Source organism: Oncorhynchus mykiss, chromosome 24 (assembly GCF_057628025.1).
Source record: "Oncorhynchus mykiss isolate SJ-2025 chromosome 24, ASM5762802v1, whole genome shotgun sequence".
In the NCBI taxonomy this organism is placed as follows: domain Eukaryota; kingdom Metazoa; phylum Chordata; class Actinopteri; order Salmoniformes; family Salmonidae; genus Oncorhynchus; species Oncorhynchus mykiss.
In genome coordinates this window covers 21,632,627-21,644,931 of record NC_143045.1, presented here as the reverse complement: position 1 = coordinate 21,644,931, position 12,305 = coordinate 21,632,627, and the positions used below count along the sequence as shown (strand labels likewise).

At 47.4% G+C, this 12,305-nt stretch overlaps 1 protein-coding gene across 2 annotated transcripts in view; it reads left to right on the top strand.

The window, feature by feature from the left end:
* Nucleotides 1-10,593, top strand: part of LOC110503988 (mediator of RNA polymerase II transcription subunit 13-like) — a 32,049-nt gene extending 21,456 nt beyond the window's left edge. For both annotated transcript variants that reach the window (XM_036961322.2, XM_036961321.2), the window contains exons 15-30: nt 1,613-1,812; nt 1,909-2,801; nt 2,961-3,128; nt 3,962-4,185; nt 4,297-4,492; nt 4,693-5,065; nt 5,316-5,532; nt 5,681-5,872; nt 6,145-6,368; nt 6,490-6,632; nt 8,204-8,362; nt 8,498-8,683; nt 8,854-8,999; nt 9,107-9,271; nt 9,472-9,572; nt 9,706-10,593. In XM_036961322.2, coding sequence (XP_036817217.2) covers nt 1,613-1,812; nt 1,909-2,801; nt 2,961-3,128; nt 3,962-4,185; nt 4,297-4,492; nt 4,693-5,065; nt 5,316-5,532; nt 5,681-5,872; nt 6,145-6,368; nt 6,490-6,632; nt 8,204-8,362; nt 8,498-8,683; nt 8,854-8,999; nt 9,107-9,271; nt 9,472-9,572; nt 9,706-9,838 — 3,720 coding nt within the window. In that variant the 3' untranslated portion in view covers nt 9,839-10,593. The remainder of the gene's footprint in view (nt 1-1,612; nt 1,813-1,908; nt 2,802-2,960; nt 3,129-3,961; nt 4,186-4,296; nt 4,493-4,692; nt 5,066-5,315; nt 5,533-5,680; nt 5,873-6,144; nt 6,369-6,489; nt 6,633-8,203; nt 8,363-8,497; nt 8,684-8,853; nt 9,000-9,106; nt 9,272-9,471; nt 9,573-9,705) is intronic.
* The last annotated feature ends 1,712 nt before the right edge of the window (nt 10,594-12,305 follow it).

Here is a 12,305-nt window from a genome sequence, read left to right as displayed (position 1 = left end):
CTGGAGTCTTTGACAATTTTTAGGTCCTTCCTCTGACACTGCCTGGTATAGAGGTCCTGGATGGCAGAAGCTTTTCCCCAGTGGTGTACTGGGCCGTACGCACTATCCTCTGTAGTGCCTTGCTGTCAGAAGCTGAGCAGTTGCCATACCAGGCAGTGATGCAACCAGATGCTCTCGATGGTGCAGCTGTAGAACCTTTTGAGGATCTGAGGACCCATGCCAAATCTTTTCAGTCTCATGAGGGGGAATAGGTTTTGTCATGCCCTCTTCACGACTGTCTTGGTGTGCTTGGACCATGTTAGTTTGTTGATGTGAGAACAAGTTAAGAACTTGAAGCTCTCAACCTGCTCCACTACAGCCCCATTGATGAGAATGGGGGCGTGCTTGGTCCTCCTTTTCCTGTAGTCCACAATCATCTCCTTTTGTCTTGATCACGTTGAGGGAGAGGTTGTTGTCCTTGCACCACACGGTCTGGTCTCTGACCTCCCTATAGGCTGTCTCATCATTGTCGGTGATCAGGCCTACCACTGTTGTCATTGGCAAACTTAATGATGGTGTTGGAGTCGTGCCTGGCCATGCAGTCATGGGTGAACAGGGAGAACAGAAGGGGACTGAGCACGCACCCTTGAGGGGCCCCTGTGTTGAGGATCAGCGTGGCAGATATGTTGTTGCCTACCCTTACCACCCGGGGGTGGCCCGTCAGGAAGTATTGGATCCAGTTGCAGAGGGAGGTGTTTAGTCCCAGGGTTCTTAGCTTATTGATGAGCTTTGAGGGCACTATGGTGTTGAACTTTGAGTTGTAGTCAATGAATAGCATTCTCACATAGGTTTTCCTTTTGTCCAGGTGGGAAAGGGCAGTGTGGAGTGCAATAGAGATTGCATCATCTGTGGATCTGTTAGGGCGGTATGCAAATTGGAGTCGGTCTAATGTTCCTGGGATAATGGTGTTGATGTGAGCCATGACCAGCCTTTCAAAGCACTTCATGGCTTCTAAGCAAAGAGCAATTTCTCAAGCAAGAATTTTCTTAGTACTGTCTGGGAGTGGTCGGAGTGTGGGGCCTAATTGGATGAGTATAATGGGAGGGATATGTAACCTGAAAAATAGCCTTTATTAGCAGAGGTTTGAAATGCTCTTTGTTTTTGGTCTATTTAACTTGATGTCGCCAGGCATGCCAAAACTTCATCCCACCAAAACGGGCAGAATTTCCAGGTGGTCTTTTCAAACAGCTCTTACATTATCATTTTCACAGTATTATTTTAACCTTGTGTGGAAATATTTCTTTAAGCACAGTAAAATCTCATTTTTAACTGCACCGGGCCTTTAATTGGCCTTTGAACACTTCAGCCTAGCGTGGAAGTTCTACATTTTAGTCATTTAGCAGGTACTCTTATCCAGAATGACTTGCAGTTAAGTACATTTTTCCCTCCGAGGTTATCCAAGCCGGTGCTTGTAGGAAAATACAAGTGCAAGATTGTTTTTTTTTAGGGGGGGTGGGGGATAAGACTGACACTGTCTATTCATGCTGGTGTCTGCTTCAATACTTTTTCTTAGCTTAGACTTGCTGAAGTGTTAGTGGCTTATTTTCATTCTCTTCCCACATTATACCTCCAGGACTTCTCGTTTGTTTATAAGTCAGAGGCGTGCAAGGCATTCACGGGCTGCTCCATGTTTGCTCCGCTGAAGATGCTGCCCAGTCAGTGTATGATGCCCATCAAGCTGCCAGAGGACTGTGTTTACACACCCAGCTGGAACATGGGCAAACTGGAGCTCATACCCCCTGTGCCAACCATGGGCCTCCTCACCAAAGACGGGTAACCAATCAGACTGGTCCTCTTGAGTTATGCAAGTCTCATATACCCACATGTGTCAGGGGTTTTAATGTGTGTGCTGTTGTCTCCTTATTTCAGTAACATCCCCAGTGTGGAGCCAGACTACCAGAGCTACACACCACAGACCCACACTCCCTTCATGTCCAACAGTGCCCCACCCAGCAACAGCGGCACGGGCATCCTGCCCTCCCCGGCCACACCCCGCTTCTCCGCCCCCACCCCACGCACTCCCCGTACCCCACGCACCCCAAGAGGGCCTGCCAGTGTCCAGGGATCGCTCAAATACGACAACTCTGACCTCTACTCGCCTGCCTCCACCCCTTCTACTTGCCGACCTCTCAGCTCAGTGGAGCCAGCCACTGTGCCCTCCATCCCTGAGGCCCACAGCCTCTACGTCACCCTCATCCTCTCCGAGTCCGTCATGAACCTCTTCAAGGACTGTAACTTTGACAGCTGCTGCGTGTGCGTTTGCAACATGAACATCCGTGGCGCTGATGTGGGCGTGTATCTTAACGACAACGGCGAGGCCCAGTACCCCTGCACCTGTGGTTTCAGCGCTGTGGTCAACCGTCGCTACGGCAGCTCGGCCGGTCTCTTCCTGGAGGATGAGCTGGACGTGGTGGGGCGTGGCTCGGACGCCGGCCGGGACTCTGAGAGGCGTTTCCAGGAGCTGCGCGCTGCCTCCCTTCACAGGACCGGCAACCCCACCGAGAGGCCCCCAGACGAGCTCATCCTGTTGCTGCAGGACCAGTGCACCAACCCATTCTCCCGCATGGCTGGGGTGGAGTATCCCAAGGCGTTGTCCTCCGGCCCCTCTCACTCTTCTCTACGGGTAGAGGAGAGGGACTGCTATAATGACTGCTACATGGCTCTGGAGCATGGCCGGCAGTTCATGGACAACATGTCAGGAGGCAAGGTGGACGAGGTGCTGGTTAAGAGCACGTGTCTACACAACTGGCCTAAACGCAAAGGTGAGTCTGCTCCTTCACTCATTGATAATGCACAAACTTGTTTCCCCTCCTACTCTTTACTTATTTTCCTCTCTCTTCCTACTCCTCTTATGTAAAACCCAGTCTTCTTGGTTAGATGTATGATTCTGAGCCTTCTCACCCTCTTGTCTCCCCCTCCAGCTGCAGAAGTGAGCAGGCTGTTCTCTCAGGACGTGCTGCGGGTGCTGCTCTCCCTTCAGCCTGTACTCCAAGATGCCATCCAGAAGAAGAGAAGCGTACGTTCCTGGGGCGTTCAGGGACCTCTCACCTGGCAGCAGTTTCACAAGATGGCCGGCAGGGGATCCTACGGTAAACACAAGGACTTTAAAAATCAAGCAATAATAATACATAAAGATACAGGGTTTTTTCTGGATCAAAAACAGGCTTAGGTGGTGGCCTGTTGGTGTGGCTGAATTGAATAGAATTCTTGCAATTCTATAAATGTCTCTATGGAGCTGAGAACTGGAAGAAAAGGCCCATTTTGTGCTATTCTACTCCACGTTTTACCGTGGAGCTGAGAGAATCTTGCAGTTTAATGCACATTTCCTTCAATTTTACATTTTGTCATGGAGTTGACAAAACTTTGCCGTTTGAAATATAATTTCCTGCAATCCATGAATTTTGACTTTGTTAATGCTGTGTTCTTTTGCTTAAACATAATGACAGAATCCATACTATTAGATTGAGTTCACCCTTATTGTCTAGCTTTTATTTTGGTGATTGTAGTTCTCAAATATAATATTATATAAAAATAAATAGGTCCATTATCTTTTCTACATACTTTATATCTGGTTTAAGTTTACACAAAGCATTTTCCATCCCTGGTATCACATGCGCTCTAAATATGTAATGATCATATAGATTTATCATGATTGTTTGGGTCAGAAACAAGTGTTTAATGTGACAACCTACATTTATTTTTTGTTTCTGTAATTTAGCAGACGCTCTGATCCAGAGCGACTTACATGAGCAAATAGGTCTAAGTACCTTGCTCAAGGGCACATCAATATATTGTTTCACCTAGTCGATTCCAAGCAGCGAACTTTTCAGGTACTGTCCCAGCGGTCCTCTCCGCTAGGTTACCTGCCGCCCTCAACTCCTTCTGCAATGAGTCTGACTGTCCCTCCTCTCTGAACCATTAGGCACTGACGAGTCTCCAGAGCCCCTCCCCATCCCTACCTTCCTGGTGGGGTATGAGTATGACTTTGTGGTGCTGTCGCCCTTCGGCCTGCCTTACTGGGAAAAGCTGCTGCTGGACCCCTTCGGCTCCCACAGGGACGTGGGATATGTAGTCATCTGTCCCGAGAATGAGGCTCTGCTCCGTGGGGCTAAGAGCTTCTTCAAGGACCTTACGGCTGCGTATGAGGTAAGCGGGGACACACTCTCATGCACATAGACAACCTCGATAGTCTAATAAAACACAAATGTTTTTTAATTTTTTCAATGATACATTTACCCATATTTTTCCTCTTTGCAGGCCTGTCGACTGGGTCAGCACAGACCAATATGTAAGACTCATACAGATGGAATATTGCGGGTTGGTACAGCAGAGGGCAGGAACCGGGCAGAGCAGCCTCTCAGTGACTGGTTCCTCAAGATGGCCAGCAGCAACGGAAACAGCGAAGCCTTCAGCAAACTCAAACTGTATGCCCAAGTGTGCCGGCATGACCTGGGTACGTCTTCATTAGATTGCCATCTTCTATTTCAGGAGATTGTACTGAATAAGAGATGGGATCTCTTTTGGGTTTATAATTTTTTATGTGGCTTGTACAAGAAGCAAATATTCAGATGTAATTTATTGGTTATTTTCTGAGTTGAGTTTAATATTTGACATTGGCTGTCTTTTTCTTTACTTATTTGTTACTCTCCTCAGCTCCATACCTGGCTGGACAGTCTCTGGACAGCTCTCTGTTAAACCAGCGTGGCCCCACTGTGGCCTCCCCTCAGTCCTCCTCCTCCCAGTCCCCCAGCTCCACCACCCCCTCCTCAGGTCCCCAGAGCTCCAGCAGCACTGCCCAGCCTGCCAACACCAACAGCACCCCACCCTCCTCCACAGGCCCCCAGGCAATGGGAGGGATAGGGGGAGTAGGAATGCCGTCGGCCAAGCCCAGCTCCTACACACCATACGGGACATCAGGCCTGCAGGGCAGCGTCTCCCAGAATGGGCCCCAGTCGTGTCCTCAGACTGCAGGGGAGAATGGCCCCACTGCCAACCAGCCCCAGGCCAGCACCGAGCCCGTAGAGACGTATGTAACCCCACCATCTTGCATCCTCAGGTTTAGTCACACGGAGTTTAAATGATTTTCTGTAGCACCACTTGTAGCCCCACATTTGTAATTGACTCACACTTGGAATAGGTTGAATTACGACTGCAACACCTTACCCATCTCTCCCATTTTTATGCACCAGACTTTGGCCTGCTAAATGTCTTTAATACTTAAAGCTAGTTGGTTATTGGCTGTTGGACCTTTGACGCCACTGCTGCTCTCTCTACAGCACATTGGAGAGAGACAAGGTGGGCGTCCCTACAGACGGAGAGTCCCATGCTGTGACATTCCCGCCGTCCATTGTGGTTTACATCGTGGACCCCTTCAGCTACGAGGACGGGGAGAGGGACACCCACTCCAGTGTGTGGACGCTGGGTCTGCTGCGCTGCTATGTGGAGATGCTCCAGTTCCTGCCGCCTCACATCAGAAACTGTGTGTCTGTGCAGGTAATGGAGGACTTGACACATGTAGCCAGACTGCAGACCATTCACATTTATCTTCAGCACATTGGCTCTACAGACAAGTTATCTCAAACCCCTGTGGGGGTTGGTGTGTTTAAAAAGGCTGTTTCTAACAATATGTTGTGTTGGTCAGATCATTCCCTGTCAGTACCTGTTGCAGCCTGTGCGCATTGAGGAGCGCCATCTGTACGGTCAGCACCTCAAGTCCCTGGCCTTCTCAGTGTTCACGCAGTGCAGACGGCCCCTCCCCGGCAACACCAACATCAAGGCTCTGACGGGCTTCGGCCCAGGCCTGGCCATTGACATGGCACTGAGGAGCACAGAGGTAAACCGCACATAGGAAACTGCACAAAACCTCACAAATATTGTTCCTGGATTGATTTAGACTGCTGATCGGTTTTTAGAAACGGTCACAATGTGAATGGTCTGTTTAATATAACATCCTGGTCTTTGGCTAGTCCTTGCATATACCTTGATGATCCAAGAGACCACTGCTCTGTTGAATAAAGACAATTGCTTACTAAATACAGCTTGCTAAGTGAAACATAAGGAACCATTGGTTTGACCCATGACCTTTTGACTTTTACACCTGTGCAGAGGCCAGAATGTCTGCGTCTGTACACACCACCATTCATCCTGGCACCCATCAAGGACAAGCAGACAGAGCTAGGGGAGACGTTTGGCGAGGCCTCTCAGAAGTACAATGTGTTGTTTGTGGGCTACTGCCTGTCGCATGACCAGCGCTGGCTCCTAGCCTCCTGTACTGACCAATCAGGAGAGCTTCTGGAGACATGCATCATCAGCATCGATGTGCCTAACAGGTCAGTGACACACACACACACACACACACACAACTTGCCAAATGGTAGACACTTGACATGCAAACAAATTCAATTCAGGTATCTTTCTCTTTCGTGACTGTTTGTTGTGTCCTCTGTCCAGGGCTCGGAGGAAAAAGGGTTCAGCCAGACGACTGGGCCTGCAGAAGCTGTGGGAGTGGTGTCTAGGCTTGGTGCAGGTGACATCACTGCCCTGGAGGGTGGTGATTGGCCGCCTGGGCAGAATGGGCCACGGAGAGTTACGAGGTATGCCACACTAGTCCAAACTCCACCAGACGGGGGAGATATACACTGAACAAAAAATATAAGCCTAACATGTTAAATGTTGGTCCCATGTTTCATGAGCTGAAATAAAAGATCTGACATTTTTCACATGCACAAAAAGCTTATTTCTCTCCATTTTGTTGTTTACGTCCCTGTTAGTGAGCATTTCTCCTTTGCCATGATAATCCATCCACCTGACAGGTGTGGCATATTAACTGATTTAAACAGCATAATAATTACACGGGTGCACTTTTTTTTCTTATTTAACCAGGTAGGCCAGTAAATGAGAACTTGTTCTCAACAACTGCGACTTAGCCAAGATAAAGCAAAGCAGTGCGACACAAACAACACAGAGTTACACATGGGATAAGCAAATGTACAGTCAATAACACAATAGAAAAGTCTATATACAGTGTGTGCAAATGAGGTAAGATTTGGCTAGTCCTTGCATATACCTTGATGATCCAAAAGACCCCTGCTGGGGACAATAAAAGGTCACTAAAATGTTCAGTTTTGTCACACAACACAATGCCACAGATGTCTCAAGTTGGGGGAGTCTGCAATTGGCATGTTGACTGTAGAAATGTCCTCCAGCCAAGGATCTCTACATCCCATCCTCTGGCATCACCTGAGACCAGCCATCCGGACAGCTGATAAAACTGGATCTGCACAACCAAAGAATTTCTGCACAAACTCAGAAAACATTTCAAGGAAGCTCGTTTGATTGCTCTTCGTCCTCACCAGGGTCTTGACCGGACTGCATTGTAACCGACTTTAGTGGGCAAATGCTCACCTTCGATGGCCACTGGTACGCTTGAGAAGTGTGCTCTTCACAGATGAATCTGTTTCAACCGTACCTGGCAGATGACACACGGGAGGGGTGTATTGCGTCGTGTGGACAAGTGGTTTGCTGATATCAACTTTGTGAACAGAGAGCCCCGTAGTGGGGTTATGGTATGGGCAGGCATAAGCTGTGGACAACAAACACAATTGCATTTTATCGATTGCAATTTCAATGCACAGATATACAGTGACACGATCTTGAGGCCCATTGTCGTGTCATTCATCCGCCACCATCGCCTCATTGTTCAGCTTGATAATGTACGGCCCCATGTTCGCAAGTATCTGTACACAATTCCTAGAAGTAGAAAATGTCCCAGTTCTTCCCTGGCATGCATAATCACCAGACATGTCACCCTTTAAGCATGTTTGGTATGCTCTGGATCAACGTGTACAACATGTTCCAGTTCCCGCCAATATCCAGCAACTTCGCACAGCCATTGAAGTGGTTTTCTGAACCACGCCCCTACAGATATGAATCTGTTGGTCACAGACACCTTTGAAGGTGTCTGTGACCAACAGATTCATATCTGTATTCCCAGTCATGTAAAATCCATAGATTAGGGCCCAATGAATTTATTTCAATTGACTGATTGCCTCATATGAACTGTGACTCAGTAAAATCTTTGAAATTGTCACGTATTGCATTTATATTTTTGTTCAATATATTTATTGTTGTGCCCTGACTGATGACATCTCCCTCTGTTTTCCAGATTGGAGTATTCTACTGAGCAGAAGGAACCTGCAGTCTCTCAGCAAGCGCCTCAAGGAGACCTGCAGGATGTGTGGCATCTCTGCCGCAGACACACCCAGCATCCTCAGCGCCTGCCTGGTTGCCATGGAGCCTCAAGGCTCCTTTGTCATCATGCCAGGTAAAAACGAACAAAAGTTGAACCTTGAGTGATGGCAGCACAATGCGCCCTTGCTTCCCCCGTCTGAGTCCACTGAGTTTCCTGAAATGTTTTTGATGTCTGTATCGTGGTAACCCCTCTCTCTGCTGTGTGTAGACTCTGTGTCGACAGGCTCAGTGTTCGGTCGCAGCACCACTCTGAACATGCAGACGTCCCAGCTGAGCACTCCTCAGGACACGTCCTGCACCCACATCCTGGTGTTCCCCACCTCGGCCATGGTGCAGGTGAACAACGGCACCACCGAACAGAACCTAGACATCGCCTTCAACCCCATAAACCCTGGTCAGTAACACACACACACACACTGTAGATGTTGATGCATTTCTAGGCTCTGGCTGTAGTCTGGCTCTACACAGGGCGACGTTACCCGAAACAGGGAGACAGAGCAGCTCTCTGTCTAAGCTACTGGGATATAGTATTGAATGACTCTTTGTGTTTATCGCTCTCCATAGATGGTTCAGATGGGATGGGCATCTTTGACCTGTTTGATAACGACATGGTGGACCCTGACCTCATCAACATCCTGCCTAACTCCCCCACCACCTCCCCTGTTCACTCCCCGGGTGGACACTATCACCAGGGGGGAGACGGCAGCAAGGTAAGCCCCTCTCTGCCCCTCCACAACACTACCAGCAGGAGTATGCTTACCTGACGACTGGTAAATGAGGGTTGAATAAGGATTGGTGGTGTCCCTGTGTGTTCCAGGGCCAAAGCACAGACCGTATGGAGTCCCATGAGGAGGCCCTGAACATCCTGCAGCAGCCTATGGCTCTGGGCTACTTCATCTCCACTGCCAAGGCTGGCCCCCTACCTGACTGGTTCTGGTCAGCCTGCCCCCAGGCACAGAACCAGTGCCCACTGTTCCTCAAGGTACCCATCGCTCCTCTGACAGTTAACCTGCTCGCAAAGGCTTAAGTTCTTCTCGGGTCCTAAAACTCAGCATCACATTTATGCTTTACTTAAATGTGTACTTGATCAGGAGTCCTGTCATTTGAATGGTTCCCTTTTCTAATGTAACTGGTGTGATGTTCAGGTGTTCTTCTAACTGACCTTCTGTCGTCCCTCCCCAGGCCTCCCTGCACCTCCACGTGTCCTCGGTCCAATCAGACGAGCTCCTCCACAGCAAACACTCCCACCCTCTGGACTCCAACCACACCTCAGATGTGCTCAGGTACACTGCTCAAATGGAATGGAAGCCATATGAAATAACAAATGGGCAATACATTGATTTGATAGGCAGAAAAAAGGGGTGAATTGAATGTATATTTAGTTATACCTAGTGATGTGCTCTCTTCCCCTGAAAGGTTTGTGCTGGAGCAGTACAACGCCCTCTCCTGGCTGACGTGTGACCCTGCCACTCAGGACCGGCGCTCCTGTCTGCCTGTTCACTTTGTGGTGCTCAACCAGATGTACAACTTTATCATGAACATGCTCTGAACAAGGATATCAAGGGGGATCTATGGACCTCATCATGAAACAAATGGTAGGGGATTCCCTGAAGTGGATGGATCCTCAACACTGCAGGTTGGGGGCATGGCCATAAGGAATATCTCCCCCCCAGCCTGCTTCTCCATGGCAGCACTGGAGGTGTCCTAGCCTATCAATCAAATGCCAAGTGTCCATTTTGGATGATAAGGGACTTTTCATAAAGAAGAATAGTCTTTTTAATAATCTTAGATTTCAATCTTCTGATTAAAATTTTATCTTAATGAAATGCCTGCATATATATATTATTTATTGTAAGTTTTTAAATGTCATTTGTATTTCTTTATCTTTTATATATATAAACATCTAAAGGTTGTGTATTGCCATTTCACTTTAAAAGGAATTGGTTTAAAATGTAAAGTAATTTTCTCAATTACAAAACCAAAACCCGCTCAAGTGAATTTGCTGTAGGCCACTTTTAGAGTATTATTTTTTCAAAGGGTATTGCCCTGATGTACAGATTTAAGTAGGCTGGGCATTTATATCCCCTCCTTTTGAGTGGACATGATTTACAGCTCAGCCAAAGTGGCGGAGTCTGTTGCACAGTAATTCAATGCATTCAGATAAATGGGATATGAGGTACAGGTTGTCAGATTATATATTTTATATGACAGATTTAGAGAATTGTGTGTATATGTGTGTACATATAAATGTGTGCCGCTACAGATGGTGCAGCTTCTGTTTTAGGAATAAAGTGCGTCTACCTATCCAATTGTTTTGTCTCTTATGGAAACATTGCAGTGTTGCGGAATGGAGCGATTTCTTCCGGTACAAGGTTCTAGCCCTTGTTTGTTAAAATCTAACTCAGAATACAAATGTTACCTCTGTCCTTGTTAGCCACACCCTCACTGCTGGGTGAGGGTTGGATTGGCACATTAATGAGATGTTGTTTTAGGGGTTGACAGGGCCATGGCTAGGGTCCAGATGGGTCCTTAATGGACCACGGGTTTAGGGTTACCCCCATTTAACCCCTACCCCAGCTAAATGGATTTGGCAGGTCGGTAAGAGTGGAATTGGCTAACTGAGGAGAACAGCTCATCCCAAAGCCTCATCCAATAACCGCCTTATTTTCAGTCTAATGGGATCCCATTGGAAGGGTAGCTACTTGCCTCATTCGTTAGTGGGCATTAGGGACAGTGTGCCAGAGCTGTCATTTGAGGGCAATTCTAGTGCAACACAACTATTCCAGTCACACTGAAATCATCTGGGGACCAAGCAGCGTACAGTATGGACAAATTTAAGTGTGTATTTATTGGAGTTTGGGCCAATATGGGTACACGCAAGGCTGAAGGGATGTGAGATCAGAGAGCTGATCTGTGACTGAGCATGTTCTTCAGGAATCTCAAATATAATTCTGTGTTCATAACATCTAGTTAATCGCTTTTAGCAAACAAATGAGCAATCATGACAGGTCAGCCAATAGAGGCCAAGTCTTTAAAAGCTGTATCCTCTGAAGATGGAGTTGGTCAGTTCATGGCTTGAGTGGAGAGAGCTGGTCAGGATGGTAGATGGAGTCTGCTGCTGATCTTGTTGAGGGCAAGTCTGGGAACCAGCCTGATTCTTATAGCCACTCGACTTCTTTCACTCTGTGGAACATCACTTGGGTGATGCCTCAGCAGCTCTGGGTGCCAGAAAGCTCACCACACAGTTCAGAATAGTAGCCAGTCATCCTCATTATGAACCCTCAGCATCAGTATTCCTCTCACGCTTTAGGTGACTTTTCAAATACCAGCATAGGACTGGGAAAAGTCCACTTGAACACCCCTCCAACTGCTAATTACTAGTGGGAAACTTGTCTACCATCTGAGCTCCGACTTCTCCCACATGCTGAATGCTGATGTCACATACAGTACTAAGGAAATTACCTCTAACAGCATTTTCTGCAGTTTAAGGCAACAAAACATTTAGAAAAAGCCATCTAACATGTTTTGAACTCCTTTTGTTTACAAGCATGATAACCATAAACTGAAAGTACAGCCTACAGCTTGTTTGCCATCAGCCAATTGGTGTTCTCAATGAGTTGAAGGCATGTGAATGCACACTCATTGCTCCCAGTTTACAAGTTGTACTATTTTCCGATTTTCCCACTTCTGAACACAACATAAGTCCTCCAGGAGCGGAAGGATACCATAATGTAGAAGTGCAACTGTGTTTGCAGTCCCTAGCTTTGAGGGCCTGATGTGTATGGTTGGGTTTAATAAATTACTTGAGCTTCGAGAAACGGAAAATCCCTGGAGTCTCTTCCTGCTCACTGCTGCTCCATCACAGTGAGATGATTTTAATAGTGATTTATCCCTCTGACTTATGTCACTATATAACAGCTGAATGAGAAACTCTGGCTACACTACAACCTATAATTCCACCTGTTGTTCACACTCCTGTTGCGCGTTAAGTGATAAAATCAAATCAGGAGCTTAGG